The following is a 16569-nucleotide window of genomic DNA, read 5'->3' on the forward strand; positions in this document are numbered from 1 at the left end:
GACTAATTCATACAATCCCTGTGTTATCTGCTATGGTATTATTCTCTCTGTACAACCCACATTATTCTGATTTTGATCTGTTCAACACAGACCAGACAATATTGACACTGTATCCTTCACCAAAAGTGGAAGCATATATTTGTCCAAAGCCAAACTACAAGGGCCATGATTCCAGCAGTCTTAAGCACACAGAGGGTCAATGAGCAACTTATTTAACAGTACTTGGGTGTCTCATTACCAGCATCATAACAAAAGCAAAATAAATAGTAAAATCCTTTGCTGTTGAAAATCTACTTTATCTACTGCATCATCAGGTAAGCGAGATATAAAAAAATTGTTGAGTGGGTTAACCACACTAAAAAGTGTCCAAATTATTTGCGTTTAACTGCTCACTAAAGACGATATAAACAAATCTAGAATCCTGGGTTTATATGACTGTAAATATGTCATCTCAAGAATACTTTTCAAAGAAATTTAAAGAGCTTTCCAGATCTCTCTTATAAAAAGAGCACTTCCTGACATGGAAGGATTTTAAACAGACCCAAATAGCCTCTAACCTCATTGCTTTTTAAGTGAAGACTACTTGGAGCCCCAATGTCCTAGATTCAGAGTTACCAGCTCGGGGGGCGGGGGAGCGGAAGAAAGGATCTGTGCTAAATTATCTTTTTTACAAGAAAAATTATAACTGAAAAGGTTATCTTTAATGGTCACTCTGTTATAACTATATAGAAAAGTTAAAATTTTACATTAACATCTCAACATAGTTTATACCGATAACTATATAAGATTAATAATGTATATAACCTAGCATTTTGTAGAATGTGAAAAATTTTCTCATTGGTAAATATATTTTAAAAAAAAAAAAAAAAATCTTCCCAACATCAATCTGGGAGAAATAGGAAAGATATTCATTGATGTGTAACTTTTGCCTACCTTTTTCTCCAACAAATGGCAAAGACCATGTGAAAACATCCATAAAATTTGGTAGCCAGTAAGGATGAGGAGAACAGTTGAACTGACGAATATTCATCACATTGTTTTCATATTTTAATACAGCAGCTAAAATAAAATTCAGACATTTTGAAAAGAATGTTTAAAACTTGCAAGTACCACAAATGTAAAGTCACAGGTTTGTTTTAGCTCTATTTTATACTACTGACAAAATAATCCCAGAGATACTCCATTCTCTTTCTTTCACAGGATTTACAGGACGGATTTCTAATGGAGAACTTCGGATTTTTATTGCACATGTTGCAGTTTACGGTACTGTTACATGTCAATACAGTTCTTTACTATCCTATTATAGGTCTATAATGAACAAAGACTTTAAAAGGTCCCAAAAAGGTACAATTTCAGCAACTTTAACAAAACCATAACAGCAGTATATCCAGATTCAGGTTTTATTCTTCATATGTGTCCTTCCACATTGTAAGCCTGGAGTAAAACTATAGAAATCTAGAAGATCAGGGAGAAGGGGAAGCACAGAAAAACGAAACAGAAAAACAGAAGCATCCTAAAGGTAAATAAGCATTGATTACATTTTTCCAAACTTATGCTTGCATTACACTGGGAATAGCTGATGTGGAGAAGGATTCTTAAAACACAATATCCACAGAGATGGTAAAAAAATGTAAAAAGCCAGTTGAAGTTATTTTTATTTCACCTTTACTTTAAAATCAGTGCAAGTAACAACAGTTAATCACGCTACATAAGTGGTATGGGTTGGGAGAGTGGTTCTTTGGAGGTGGGTGGGAGAAAATGCAATGTATTTCACAGAAAAGAGGTCTTGGTTTCAAAAGAACACTATTTGAACATTTGGAGATCTTTCATTCATCACATACTTGAAATGCCATACTTTAATGTCATACTTGAATTTCAGCAGGCTTTATTTTTAATTATTTCTGTTGTTGAACTTTGTTCTCATCTATGAATAATATTAATTCACAGCTAAGCTCTTCTCTGTAATTCTGACTTGTAAACCTTTCTCCACACTATTAGGCATGCTTCTCCTGTGCAACTTTATCTTAAACAAAGGATGGACAAAAATTAATTCCTTCTGTTTTACACCTCCCTAATAACATTTCCAATTGTGATCAGTATTTAGATCAGTACTTGCTCGTTCTTGATTTTCCATACACGGCCATTATGGCTCTGTACCAGTACAATTAGACTCTCAGATGCCATGACACACAACACAAACTACCTTATGCATAGGCTGCTGATCAGTGCTTCCTCCCTTCTTTACTTAGTTCACAAACTAAAGACAACCAGAGGAGTGAAAACTCACAGCACAGGAAAGCCTTGCCTGACTGGAAAACACCAGATGATACATTCACAAGCACTAAATAGCAACAAATTTTTACAAAGGAAACATTTGCCCATACTTGTGCTTCAAGGTACCCTTATAGAAGATCGTCATTTATGTCACGTGCTCTTCTTCATAATACAACTTTTAGTAATGGATTTTTTTTGTCCTTTAATTTCCTACCTGGCAAAAAATTGTTGATATGAGATGACGTATCTAGTAAGACATTTTTATTTTAGTATTACATACAGTTATCAATAACAAGTTTTTACCTTTATTATTGTAGACATCCAGGTAATTAGGTGCTGAAAAAATTGTTATTAATGACGGGAACCCTGTAGTTTGGCTTTTCCTGTACATTCTATAACTGCAAAACCAAACAGATTATTTTACATTTTAAAGCAATAAATTTTTATTTTACACTGTGAATAATTTCTTGAAGGACACAAAGTACTTACCCTGCATCTTGTGCTTCATGTGCTCTAATGATTGACAATAAATTATTATTTTGCAAAAATTCACAAACTGCTGGATAGCTGTGAAATGAAAACAACTATGAGTAAAAGAAATTACCTCAAAATATGCAGCAAGAGTCAGCATTAAAACATAAAATAGATCATAGCATACTCTCACCTATAAAAGTATGAGCATCCTCTGACTGTATTGTGACTGAAATGCTCTTGTGAATTTTCATTTCCAAAATCTTCTGATGGATCTGACCACAGTAAGTCACACATTGGTCCAAATGCTGGAGGCTCTTTGAATCTATCTAACTGTTTGAGAAAAGGCAACAGCACAAAGACTCTCTGAATATTAAATCAGTAAGCTTAACACATTTGTTAAACTACATATCCATCAATACCAAGCATTTTTAGAATAAATCCCAACCATATCAAAGAGAAGTAGTTCTGTATATTTTTTCCTCTCCTCCTCATGAAATAAGGCAGAGGCATGCCAAAAGAACCAAACCTGTTAAGAGCAATAAGATTTATTAGTTGTAAAAAGCAGGGAGATAAATTCCAGACTGATGGATATGTGTAATACAAGGTCAAGTTACAGACAAGGAACAAAATGGTCCTTTTTCATGCACATGCCGTATCTACCAATCTGGAGACACTACCAGGAATTAGCAAAGAGAAACAGTACAGAAAACAGGAATGATAAGAGAAAAGCATGAATAATTAGCACTGACTAGAAGAGACTAAATATATCATCCAAAAAACCAAAAAACAAAAAAACACCCAACCAAAAAAAACCCTGAAACACCTATCTCCATAATGGATCGTTTAAAAACGTAATGAAGAGATGACTAGCTTAGCCATCTTAGACTTCTTTCATACAGGCTTTATTTCTCAGCTATAGCCCTGGTGTAATGGGCCATAAGCATCGTGGGAGATGTCTGTCTTTGTTTTCTTTTCTCTAGCTGCTTCTTTACAGACTTCCACTTGGAAACACCCGCTCTAGCAGCCTGCAACTTTCCTAGCAACCACAGTGAAAAGGGGCAGAGGTAAGGAGGACAGCACATTTGTTAACGTAAAAGGAAAATACCCTGCTTAAGTAAGTAACAGTCAGTCAATCTCTGATGTCCCAGAAATGAAATTAGATATCCCACATTCAACGTAAAGTTTATTTGATCTTTATGTAGCTGGAGTTTGTTCACAAGATGATTTTATCCAAGAAATGTAGGAACAGTTCTTTGATGGACAGCGCATTTATCTCACTTTACCAAAGAAGATGACTTTGATGGTACTAGAGAACACTTAACTCTTCATGACAGGTTCGAAGGGAGGTTTGGTGAGCACCTGGTGAATTTGAGTCTAACGGTCCATAGGAATCCATTCAAATATGGAACCAGCAGTAGTGCCAAGCTCTCTCATGCCCTGGAAAATCAGAGCTCCCGAGGCTGCCACCTGTAACATAAGTGGAGAGGTCCAGATCTTTACAAATTCCTGCCAGATAATGGCAAGGCAGGTATTAACTGAAGTTGTTGTTGGAATTTATTCAATATTAAAAATCCAGTGGTTTAACATTTCCCACACTGGATGATAAACCTGGTATGGATATTTCTTCCAGATTGAAGAAGTCAGTCCATCAACTTCTGCAAGTACCTGGATTTCTGTAGATTAAACCATCAAGTTCCTAAACCTCCAGCAATAAATTTGGGTCCAGAAGCTAACAGAAGCATTCACACAAGGAAGATTCAACTGTTTGCCGATTGATGTTTCCTGCAATACAGAAGGCTGAAAGTCTAGAAAGCATTTCTAAGAAATTTTTTTGAGTTATTCTTTAAGGATTTTCCTTATGACTTTGGCCAAATGGATAGAGACATCATAAATAGTTTTGGTTGCTGCAAGCAATGCACCCCTCTCCCAAACTACTTTGCATGGGAACAATAATGTAGCCATTTCTGGAAGTAAGGGGGGCAGTTTGTAAAAAATAAATATACTTACATACACACCAAACCAGTGTCTCCTTCACTAGACAGTCTACCAACTGGCATGGTTCTCAAGACATCTCAAAATTTAAGGAAATGTCACTGCAAGCTACTCAACCCAGATTGCATATATCAAATCAGAATAATCAACTTAAGGGTTTCTCTACATCGCAACAGCAAGAAAGTTAACAAAGGACATGAGTCAATTCAAAACACTTGTTACCGATTAACTATTTCTGAGTATGTTGCCACTACGGCAAAACAGAATCTCAACACAAATTAGCTTAACATATTTCTAAATATGATTAAGGTAACTGAGAAAGACAACTTCATTCGAGAATAAGAATCACTACACCTGGTGTTAAAACAGAAACAGTATATTTTTTAATACCTACCATCAGATATTTAAAGCTAAATTAATTTCTAGGTATTATGCAGTCAGAGCTACTAAACTGAAGTGCATCATACCTCCACATGGATGTTCAAATTCAGGAGTAACAAAACCTTGGAGGTAGATTAAGGTACAGCAAATTAAAACTACTTTACTTTTGAGGCAAAAGACCTTCACAGAAGTTTCACATACTTGAAGATACAGACACCAGTTTTAATTCATCTGTCCTAATTTTCCTCAGAACTATCACATAGTAAAGCCCTAAAAACAACGTGAAGGCCAGTGAAGAGTGGCAGTCATCTTACATATTACTAAAGAAAAGGAAATTTCAGCAGACCACAGAAAGGAAGCAAGGTATTATAGAGACAGATTCCCAGTAGTGCCCCCATATATTTCAAGGTACTTTGCTGATCAAGCTTTAGTATCACCAAGAACTAAACAAAAGAATGACCCTCTGTTGTAAATGAGGAAGAAAATTCTCTGTCTCCCTTCTTTAAATTAGGAGTCCTCATAACCTTATCTGGACGCTTCCCTCCTTATAAATCACTAGGCTTAAAAATCACAATTCCTGGAATTTTATGGACATGTGTCTGAAAGAAACACTCTTTACCAAAACAATCAGAACATGTGTGTAAATAAGTTCAGAGAATAAAAATCAGATTACTGCAAGTTTCACAAACTTCCATTTTCCCAGAAATAAGTAGTATTTGCAGCAATCTTTCTGGTTAGGCTTTACTGTCATAGCTACTATGACAGCTGTCCTCTACTGGAAATAAGTTTATGCCAGCAAAGATAGTAATTTGTTCTGTGTAGTTTAATCACCTTCCTGAATGTCAGTAATACTGACAAAAGACTTCATCCAAAAGAAATTGCATCTGCACAGAATTTTTCTTTTTTTTCTTAGGTGATTCCTATACCGTTTATAGAGCTGTGATTTCCATTCTTATGCCAGATGATTATGCCTACACATGTTTGCAGAGAAGACCTCTCCTTAATAAGAACTTTTGCTAATAAACCAGAAGGTTTGTAATATTATACAATTGTCTCGATTGTTTACAGAAGTCATTTCACGCACCACACTTGTACAAGTATACGGTATTTTCCTAGATATAAAAAGAGCATTTCACATCACCCATTTAATTTAAATACATTTAAAATATCAGTGCATGCCAAGCTCTAATGCAGCTATTGAAGCTGCTGCCAACCCAAGAATAGTGCCTCTTCCAAGTTACCAGATGATTCTCTAAAAAACAAAAAAGGCCCAAAGAACAGTTCTAATAACACTGCCTTACATTTATAAATGTGGTTTTCATCAGAAGCAATATACAATGCAGATTTTCATATATATATATATAAAAACATACAAGCTTATATTTCATTCTAATGTAGCCTTGAGCATTATAGAAGCACATATGAAAGTACAAGCCAAGATGACAGAACTACCTTTTAATTAAATTTACTTGACACTTTGAAACCTGATTAGCTGCAAGACTGAGACTAAAAGAAAAATGAATCACAATCCTATTATGACAGTGGCTTTCCAAAGTGTTTCTCCAGACTGTTTCCTTTACACTACTTTCCAAAAAGCTTTGACCGTGTTTCTTTTCATCTGTAACGTGAGAAGCGTTAAGGCCTTGTCAGAATGGCACCGTTTAATCACTTTGCTTTCTTACTTCTCTTTCTCTGCACAATGCATATAGATTTCTGTACACATTAGTATTTGCTCCGAAAACACACTGTGCCTAAGTACATTTTCCCACTTACACCACTGAGCTTGTAAATATGCTTCCTCTCTGTTTCTACCATTTTCTTCTCCCCTCACATCATTCTGCTTGGCAGTGTAATATCTGTAAGTGAAATAAGCTGACATTCCAGCCTCTGAAATGGTCCAGTGAGTACAAAAAAATCTGGTGAATTCAGAAATGAGATTCAACTGGACAGCAGCCTATAAATCTGAGGAGAGGGAGGGATAAAAAAGAAAAATGGAGCACAAGTAAAGGAGAAAATGCTAAGAAAATGAGAAATACAATAAATGAAGATAAAAGACAAAACGGGCCATCAATATTTATATACTATAAAACCAAATTAGGAACATACTTTTTCCTTCTCTCTGATATTTAGATCTTTTTTTAAATAGGTCCCCACATACCTTCTTCCATATGTGGATAAACAACTTTTTTCTTCCATCCTTACATATAATCCCAAAGCTTTCTTAGAACCACCTATTTATATTTGAAGCTGAAACCAACTACACTTTAGCTGTTACTAATCATAACAGGAATAGTTTTGATTTCCAAATGCAGCAGTCAAGATGTCAGCTAAATTAACTAAAATAAATCAAAAAGGAGTATGCAAAAAGGAAAGCAATTGAGTTTGAAAATTGCCATCTGATACAATCTTCACCTGATATCAGCAGTCCATGCAAGTTGAAACCAAGCTATTAGAAACAGATACTTCATGTCATCACAAGCTTCTTCGCTTTAAATTGCACACCACTATTCAGTGTTTCTATTGTATAATTTTTAAAACTTGTTTTCATTCTTCTTACCAATATACTCGGCACATTTACCACAGTGAGAAGCACTCCACAGCTGTTACTCAAATGACTAGCAAATTTGCCATTTTAAATAGCAATCTGAATTTCTATTAAATACTGCAATTTCACATTCTTTCAAAACCAAAATCCACATGATCAAGAGAGTAAAAAAGAAAAGTTTTCAAAGAAATATAACAATAACTGAAATATGATGTTTGATATACCAAACAATTTTAAGACTACAATTAACTTCTACGAGTTTTGTTCTGAAAGCCATGAGAACGCTAGCTCTTATCTACAAAGCACTATTTCGACTGGATATGAAGCTCTTTACATGTACTACCTGTCTCAGGAAACTATGTGGAGTTTTTGAGGGTTTTTTTTTGTGTGTGTTTTGTAACAGCTGTCCCAATGAGATCTACAAATGGAAAATGCACTAGATAATCCAAGAGTTTTTAAATATGAGAGTGCTTAGCCTACATTTCAGTTCCTGATTTACACTTCCAAAAGACACAAGAACCGAAAACAATATACTGACAATTTCACAAACACGCCTTTGTATAGCATCATATAAATATCGGTATTTCCACTTATTTTCAAATACACAAAATACTCACTCTCCTAATGTCATCTAGTGTATTAATTTCTGGTGAAAGTCCACCATGAACACAAAGAAACTGTTGATTTAAAAGAGCAGCAAGAGGGAGACAATCAAAAGCTTCCATACAAGCATCGTAGACTCTTTCGGAGTACTTTATTTTACCTACAGGAAAGAAAATATAAAACATTAAGAAATCCATATTAGATGGAAGATGTAATCTAGTGCATCATAATTGTAAGAGCAAATTTCAAAGTGAATGCTTAAAAAAAAACCAAAACAATTAGTATTTTTGGGTTTAAATTAGCACTTCCAAACACCACAACAGCAAGCACATTTCTACGACATATTCTCTTTCATAACTATAAACTTTTTTTCATTTCTTCTTCTGTTATCTCAAGTGTGGAGAAACTATTTTTGTTTTTAAAAAAATCACAGAATTATTTTGCGTTATAGAATTATACAGCATACTTCAGTGTAAAACACTACTGATAAGTTTGTGATTTCTCATTTACAGTGAAAAGCTAAGAATTGCTTATAGATTACATCACTTTTACCTACACCAAAGAGGGTTTATCAGGGCAAATGATCCATTTATCACTGAATCAATACTTACACAAGCCTCCAAATGGAGGAGCAGCTTACATTACCAGAAGAGTTATCTTACTAGTATAGCTGAAATCAGTTCCCCAACTGGAAAAACTACTTGGCAGTAGGGTCTTCTTGCCTGCTTCACAATGCTGCTCAGCAAGTTACTTTGCATTCCCGATTATAGCTAAGACAGGAAAATAACCTTCCTCTCTCCAGGATTTTAAAATCAGGATTGATACATGAAAATTTACTCCATAATGTATCTTTACAGACAGCAATCTTCTACATAACTTGCACTCCAACGCCACACGTAACTGCAAGCAATTCTACAGAAGTCAATGGGGCCTCCAAATGTTTGCAAGACCTTAATTAAACTAACAGACAAATATCTCTCAAGCAAAATGACCAACTGTAGATTAGCAGGCTGGAAGTAAGCTAATTTTACATTCTTAGACAGTACTTACATTCTTGCTTAAAGGTAAAATACTCTGTTAAGTGTCTGCATTCATGGTTGCCTCTCAAAAGAAATAACGTGCTTGGGTAGAGAATTTTCAGGACCCATAAGTACAGCACACACTGTTGAAAAAGAAAGATATCCAGTAAAATACACTAGTTTATAAGAACTTTAAAAATTATTACTGAGAAACATTGAGTAAGAATGTTAACAGCTTCAAAAGCAAGTACAGCTTAATCTGACATTTTAAAATACAGCACTACTTCCCCGAGTCCAGTTCTGGACATGAGTTATGCAAATTGCTTATTACTTTTCTTAAGAACAGCTGCACAGAATGCTGAAAAAATATTTGTATTTACCGGACACTCAATAATAAAATAAACTCAGCAGAATTATACTACAGAACACTTTAATCTAGACAAATAATGCATGTGTTTATGCCTAAAATTTGATTTTATAATATGATTCTAAACACTGATGTAAGAAGGAAAGCAGACATTTATTAATAGATTGAAGAAAAAAACCCATAAAACTATTTACATTAAAGTCAGCTGTATCATTTGGAGACCATTTTAAAATTAAGAATGGACAGAGTAAACCTTTTTTTTTTCCTGGGAAAGCTGGTTGTTTATTCAGTGTTCAAGCAGCAAATTCAAAGAATTATAGTAAGTTTCCATATATCGTTATTATTGCAACATCAGCAGCGAACAGAGTTGAGGACAGATCTACAGAACATGCACAATTTTTTCAGTTTGGAGTCTGTTACCACCCAGCAGTCTTGAATGCCCAAAACGTATTTCTTAAATTTCAAATCTGATTCTTGTATTTTTAACTGAGCACAGGAATCTCAAAACCCCACAAGTTTTGGACTACATTGAAGTCACCTGCAAGTTGTTATTATTATTGTTCTTAATCAATACGAGTACCCTGAAGCTATTATTCTTCAAAGTTATTTTGCATAGAATAGTAAGTACATGAAGGAAGAAAGAAAACAAAGGAACACTTTAAAAAACACAGCAAACATGAAGAAATACATCAAAGACTTCTATTGTGAAGTTTAGCTAAACTAATTACTGGATTTTTCTTATCTTCTTAGTAAAAATATGCAAAATAGTAATTTTTGTAATGATACCACTTGCTTTCCAATGTTTCTATAACTCTAAAATATCCTGATATATTGCAAAGTCCCCAGACACTTTAAAACTGTTTCCCAGCAGAAAGCATAATCAGTTTCTTACAAAACAACTGCTTATCATCAAATGAATACATGAATTAATTTGGCAAATTCTACAATTGTGAACTGTTTTAGTTAAGTCAGTTTGTATGAAAAATTTATAAAAGCTGGCAACCTTGAAAACATGTAAAAGTATTTAAAAGACGTGTAGATGTAGCGCTTAGGGACATGGTTTAGTGGGCACGGTGGTGTTGGATTGACGGTTGGGCCTGATGATCTTAGAGGTCTTTTCCAACCTTAATGATTCTATTCTATTCTATTTAATAGAAAAGTGGCAAAATAGTGCCTTCCTTTCAGTGAATGGATACTACATTTGATTAAATTGCTGAGATTTACACATTCTGAAGTATGTTACCTATTAAGTACAAAAAGAATTTTTTTTTAAACCTTTCCCGTACTGGCATATTTATTTTTTATTATTAAATACAGACAGACTAATGTCAGAGTTCTCTATGTCCTGTTACTTCCAGTACAGAAAAGAAGAATTTGCACACACTTATGTGAAGGACTCCATCTTGATCCCAGCAGTTATATACAATCATGGTAGCATGTAATTATCTTTCCTATTAGAAGTGATGACATTTTTTTAATTGGAAATGGGTTACTACTAAAATATCAATGCAATTAAAGATTTCAGGACAGACTGATTAAGAATTTATTAGTAAAAATCAAATTTCACTGTTTGTACATTTTTAGAAAATTTCACCTTCACTTTTCTGTGAAAAGTCAAATATTTTACCAAAAGTATATTACATTTCCAATCACTAAGAAAGATTTTAAAGCAACCATATATGAAAATTCCTGGAGGTCAACTTAAACTTCCTAAATGTTAATTAAGGCTAAAACTTAAGTAGGAAAAATTTTTTTAAGGTCAAAGTGGAGAACAAATGGCTGATTTTCATGTACTGCTTTCTTCTTTTTCAACAGGACCACAAAGCATAGCCCCACCTTCATGCACTTGCAGCAATTCAACTTCATTCAGACAATCTGCCACATATTTCACTGATAAAAGAGCCACTCAGAGCAGAAGAGAGTAGATTATCTCAATGAAGAAAGACAAACCTTTTAAGAACCCTGGAGTGGTTTTCAAGAGTATATTTAGCATATCTTTACATATTCCGCAAGTACCTTTAGCATGCCAAATATTCTACTAAAAATTAAATTAAAATCATATGAGGAAAAAAAAATTGAGCCTGTTCTTATTAATATATTCAAGAACATTCATTTTTCAAAGGCTTTTTGTAGGTGTAATGGTTGAAAAGCTTTCATACCATGTTTTGATATATTAACATATATTGTTGCTATGTAAATGTCCTTTTCAAGGACAATTACATTATTTGTTATCATCAAGAACAGGCCAAGAAGATCGAATTAATAAATAGGGAATGTCTATTGAAATTTTTCCTTATAAATGACTTTGAGGCAATCACTCTTGCTGCATCTCCTGTTTGTCTACCATCCCTAACAACCCCAAAAGGCATTGTGCATGTCCTGCACATTATATACCCACACATGTTATTGGAACAGCGTAATTTTAATACAGAAATGAAGTATCATACACCATAACTTGCAAAATACTATATCAAATGGTATGCCGTTCTATTAGATTTGCTATCTATGAAGACATCCCAAGCTGAGGCACTTCCCAAGCTGGCTCCAGAAGAATAGTTAACTTAAAAATCATAGCTCTGAAACTAATTGATAGGAATAAGTGAATATTTCTGGAATGTAGCATACTTAATAAACATGCTGAAAATAAAAAAATTATTTGAATTCAAAATACCTGAAAAATTAATGGCAGAAACACAGGTCATCCTTAGGGAATATCTGTAATCGCCCTCAGAATTTTAGTAAAGAAAAATATTAATAATTATTAAAAAACATTTGATTACATAAGTAAAATGAATCTACTTTATACAGATAAATAGCTATAATAAATTAAAAGACCTTGCAGTCATGACTCACCTGTTCTCCAAAAACATACAAACACACCTTCCTGCATATTACCAGAGAAGCAGGATTATGTATAATAATGCTATAGAATTCAACTTTTTAAAAACTAACTGAAGAAAGAGGAGGAAAAATGAGTAAGTGGCGATTTCAACAGGACAGTCCAAACGGCTGGTCAATATCCTCCTGTAAACAGGCCTTTGTCATAGGAGAAAGCACAGCAAGGAAGAACACATTCACATGTTAAAGCAGACCTAAAATTTCATTTGAAAACCTCCGTGAAAGTGTGCTTATAGAAAAATTTAGGACAGAACAGATTAATATATTCAGTTACCTCTATACTAAAATAACCTCTGTCTACATAGTCACCGAGGAAGAGGTATCTTGTGTTAGCAGGTGATCCTCCCACTTCAAACAGCTTCATTAGATCAAAGAACTGGCCATGAATATCACCACACACTGCAAGCAAAAATTTTGTTCAAATTAATTTAAAAAAAATCTAACATAAAAGTTACTAAGTTATAGTTAAGTAAACAGCCACAAAGTACTTCTAATTAAGAGGAAAGGCAGGTATAAAGCAGGAAAACCAGAAATTTTTGAAGCTTCCCCCTTTGCTTTTCATTAAGATGCTGTCCTCACTACCTGTGACAACGCTGATGAGAGCCCTATTTGAGTCTAGCAGATTGTGGAATATTTTTCAAACACAGTTATGCACTGAGCACTGAGGTCTTGGAAGTTGTCAGCAGCTCTTTACTGTCCTCCCCAACCCTTTAGATATCTTTGCAAATTCTCCTTGGTATGCATATTTGAAAATGCCTGCTGCTTTGCAACAATTTGCTGTGTCCATGTGGGATTGAAAAAAGCAGGGAGTACGCTTTTGTTTCTGAGCCAGACTAACATACCTTTTAATATCATCATATCTTCTCTTTGCTCAGTTACTTTTCTCCTTCAAATAACCACGTTCATTATTTCAACAGTGGATTTTTCTTGTGTTTTTAGAATAAGAGACAGTGGTTAGCAACCTAAGGCAGAAGTGCCAAAGATAGCAGATGGGAAGACTTTGAAGAGCATACAGCAAAGCCAGGTCATCTCACAATTTAAAAAAAAAAATTAATAAAAAACGTATGGAAGAGACAACTGCACCTAACTCCTCATTCCCACAGGAGTTCCCAGCTCAATGGAAGTCAGGAGCCGCCTTCTCGCTTCTGCATGAGGTATTGCTGATAACAATTAACAGGAATTTGAGAGACTATGCCTTCCGTTGATGCAAAATGTCACTGATCAACTGACAAATAGCATTTTCTGACTTCTCAGAGTTTATCAGTAAATTTTTTTTGAAAGAAATATTGGATATGGCACACCACACTTTAAAGGTTGTTATTCCCTTGGAGCAGACCATTTGTCATCATGACCTTCAAAATACTAGACTAAATAGAATGTGTCCTCTTTTATGTCACTTTTCTTAAGATTTCTACTCAAACACTGCAAGAACTTTCCTTCTGTTTCAGCTGCCAATATACCAGTAGCTCTGGGTAACTACCTGGATAAATGGAAATATAAAAAATCTAAACATACGGACAACACTGTAGTTTTGAGCTTTATCTACAGCTTCAAAAGACTCTGAGTTCAGACAGTCACTTAGTGGTTTCCACAATTTCAATCATTCATTTTTTAAAAAATGTCAATAATAATGATGTACTGTTTAAATGTTTTCATTTACCCAATACTAACAAATTAAAGTAAGCTGATGCCCTAAAAAAGTTTTTTCAGACACTAATTTTAGGCAGGTCCATTTAGGAAAAAACACATTCAAATGAAAGAAGATCTGATTTGAACACAAAAATCAAATCTACTTTCATTATCATAAATAACACATATGCAAAATAAACTATTTTCTACGAGTCTGAATTGTTTATAAATAAAAGCACTAACGGACACCAGTTCCACCTTTCACCAGGTCAAACAGGAATAGAACTAGTCAAACCATGAAAACACTCCAAAAAATCCCAAAAGTCAGTTTTGTATCACAGTGGATCTGGTCCTAGTGCGTTAAAAGATGCTAAAACAATCTTTCAACACTTTCCAGTACTACTACCCTCAAAAGAACATGGTTTTACATGCAATCGTCAGTCTCACCTACAGAGGAAATATAAAGGTGTATTTTTCACTCAGAATTCCATTTCACAGTATTTGCTTCAAACCACAGCAATTAGCTTCTCTTCACATATTTAGATTTCAGGATAATTCTGAGTTCATTTTTCTATTCCAGGTAGACGTCTTTATTCCCACTTACAACATTGCAGGAATTAGAAATCCATAATTCATCAGCATTCAACTACTTTCTATTTTGTCATTTTAATACCAATCGTACTATTTTTTTCCAATAGGTTTAATGCCTTCATTTTGCAAAATAATGTGCAGCCTATTTTTTTCAGACCATTTGAGTACTGTTAAGCAAATGCAGTTGTGAGGGATAATTCAATAAGATTATACAGAAATTTTATTTTAGCAATTTTTAAGACAAACTCTACCACTGAAAAAATCTGTCTTTTTTCAAATTCAATTATGAGTGAAATTATCTAGAAATATTACCTGTAATTGGAGCTTCAACTTCTATCATAGTTTTTTCCCTCCGTAATATTGCAGCACCCTCATTGATGATTCTAAGTGCAATTTCTTCATCCACTCGACCTTCTTTTATCAAGTGGTTCTTCAAAATGTCAACCCTTGGTCTTCCATCTGTGTCAAATACTTCTTCAGACGTCAAGCGATGCGTTGGTGGAAAAGGGACAGCTAAAATTTAAGAAGAAACAGTAGTCACAACAATGCTATTTTAAAAATACTCCATCTAGGATTGGATCTATCATGGAATAGCTGCTATCCAAAGTAGCAAATTTGTCTTTCAATCAACCAACTTGATGACATCATTAAAAGCTGGATGGAATAGTGCTATCTGTGTACGTATTTAAAAAAATTAACATCTACAATGTGCAAGTTTGTAGAAACTATAAAACAGAGTTAGAAAGCACAATAATATGTACAACATTTGGAACAGTCAAAACTGCCTTTGCAAAGGGACATCATCTCTCTCCATTATACTGCCATTCTTTGAAGGACTCAAGAAGTATTGGGGATGCAAGAGATCCATTTAATATCCACTCAGACTTGAAAAAGGCATTTCAAAATAAGTCCATCATCAAAGCTTAAAAACCCAACCAAACAAAAAAACCCAACAAAAAACCCAACCAAACAAAAAAAAACACCAAAACAAATCCAAAGCTAGCAAGAAAAAGATACAATACTATTTAAAGGACTAGAAATAAAAGGAGCAGATAGCCAACACCTGGAAAGGAAGAAGGTCACCAGACAAGCCCCACTAGAATCTGTGCTATTTAATAAATGCATAAATTACACTGAAAAGAAGGTAACTGATGCAGCCTTCAGGTGACAGGAAGCATTCCGACAATGAAGGATAGGGCAGACTATGAAGAGCTACAGAAGTCATCCATGCTACTGAGTGGCTCAGCAAAATATGACACATTAAATATCAATAAATGCAAATTAATGAAGGAAATAAATCCTAACTTTACATCTAAAAATCACAGATTATAAAATTACTATTACTATTCAGAAGCAATGTCTCTGCTACAGTTCTAGGAAAATACTCGATGCTGACAAGTCAAAGAAACCCAGAAAACTGAATGTTAAGAATTATTAGCAAATAGAAAACAAAAAAAGATGCAGTTATGCCACTGATAAATCTAGCATGCAACTCTGGTTTGCCCACCTTATGAAAAAGAAAGAATAATTAAAAAAGGATTCAAGGAACAATAATGGAAATCAAAAAGTTAGAATGATTTCTGCTACAGGAGTAGGCTGGGATTCTTCAGCCTAAAACCATGAAAACTAAGGGGGACTCTAACAAAGGTCTATGACAGCATTAATGGAAAAGGTGAAGGGAGAGCAGCAGTCGTGCACTCTCGGCCACTGAAGAGCAGAAAGGGGCAGGATGGACTCTGCCAGTTTGAAGTTCTGTCAAACCACTGACTAAGCAGCAGAACAATTCACACTATCAG

The 16569-nt window shown here is 34.4% G+C and overlaps 1 protein-coding gene across 6 annotated transcripts in view; it reads right to left on the bottom strand.

The window, feature by feature from the left end:
- The window catches only part of PPP3CB (protein phosphatase 3, catalytic subunit, beta isozyme), a 30712-nt gene extending 15404 nt beyond the window's left edge, over window positions 1-15308 (bottom strand). For 3 of the 6 annotated variants that reach the window (XM_009575552.1, XM_009575575.1, XM_009575567.1), the window contains exons 1-8: window positions 15086-15281; window positions 12828-12952; window positions 9320-9431; window positions 8284-8429; window positions 2939-3078; window positions 2764-2841; window positions 2578-2672; window positions 934-1059 (exon numbers count right to left, since the gene is read on the bottom strand). In XM_009575552.1, the coding sequence (XP_009573847.1) occupies window positions 934-1059; window positions 2578-2672; window positions 2764-2841; window positions 2939-3078; window positions 8284-8429; window positions 9320-9431; window positions 12828-12952; window positions 15086-15113 (850 nt within the window). In that variant the 5' untranslated portion in view covers window positions 15114-15281. Of the gene's footprint in view, window positions 1-933; window positions 1060-2577; window positions 2673-2763; window positions 2842-2938; window positions 3079-8283; window positions 8430-9319; window positions 9432-12827; window positions 12953-15085 lie in introns of all 6 variants that reach the window. The other 3 variants (XM_009575560.1, XM_009575545.1, XM_009575583.1) reach the window with 2 other exon arrangements.
- Between the last annotated feature and the right edge of the window lie 1261 nt (window positions 15309-16569).

This window comes from Fulmarus glacialis, unplaced genomic scaffold (genome assembly GCF_000690835.1).
Source record: "Fulmarus glacialis isolate BGI_N327 unplaced genomic scaffold, ASM69083v1 scaffold25580, whole genome shotgun sequence".
NCBI lineage: Eukaryota > Metazoa > Chordata > Aves > Procellariiformes > Procellariidae > Fulmarus > Fulmarus glacialis.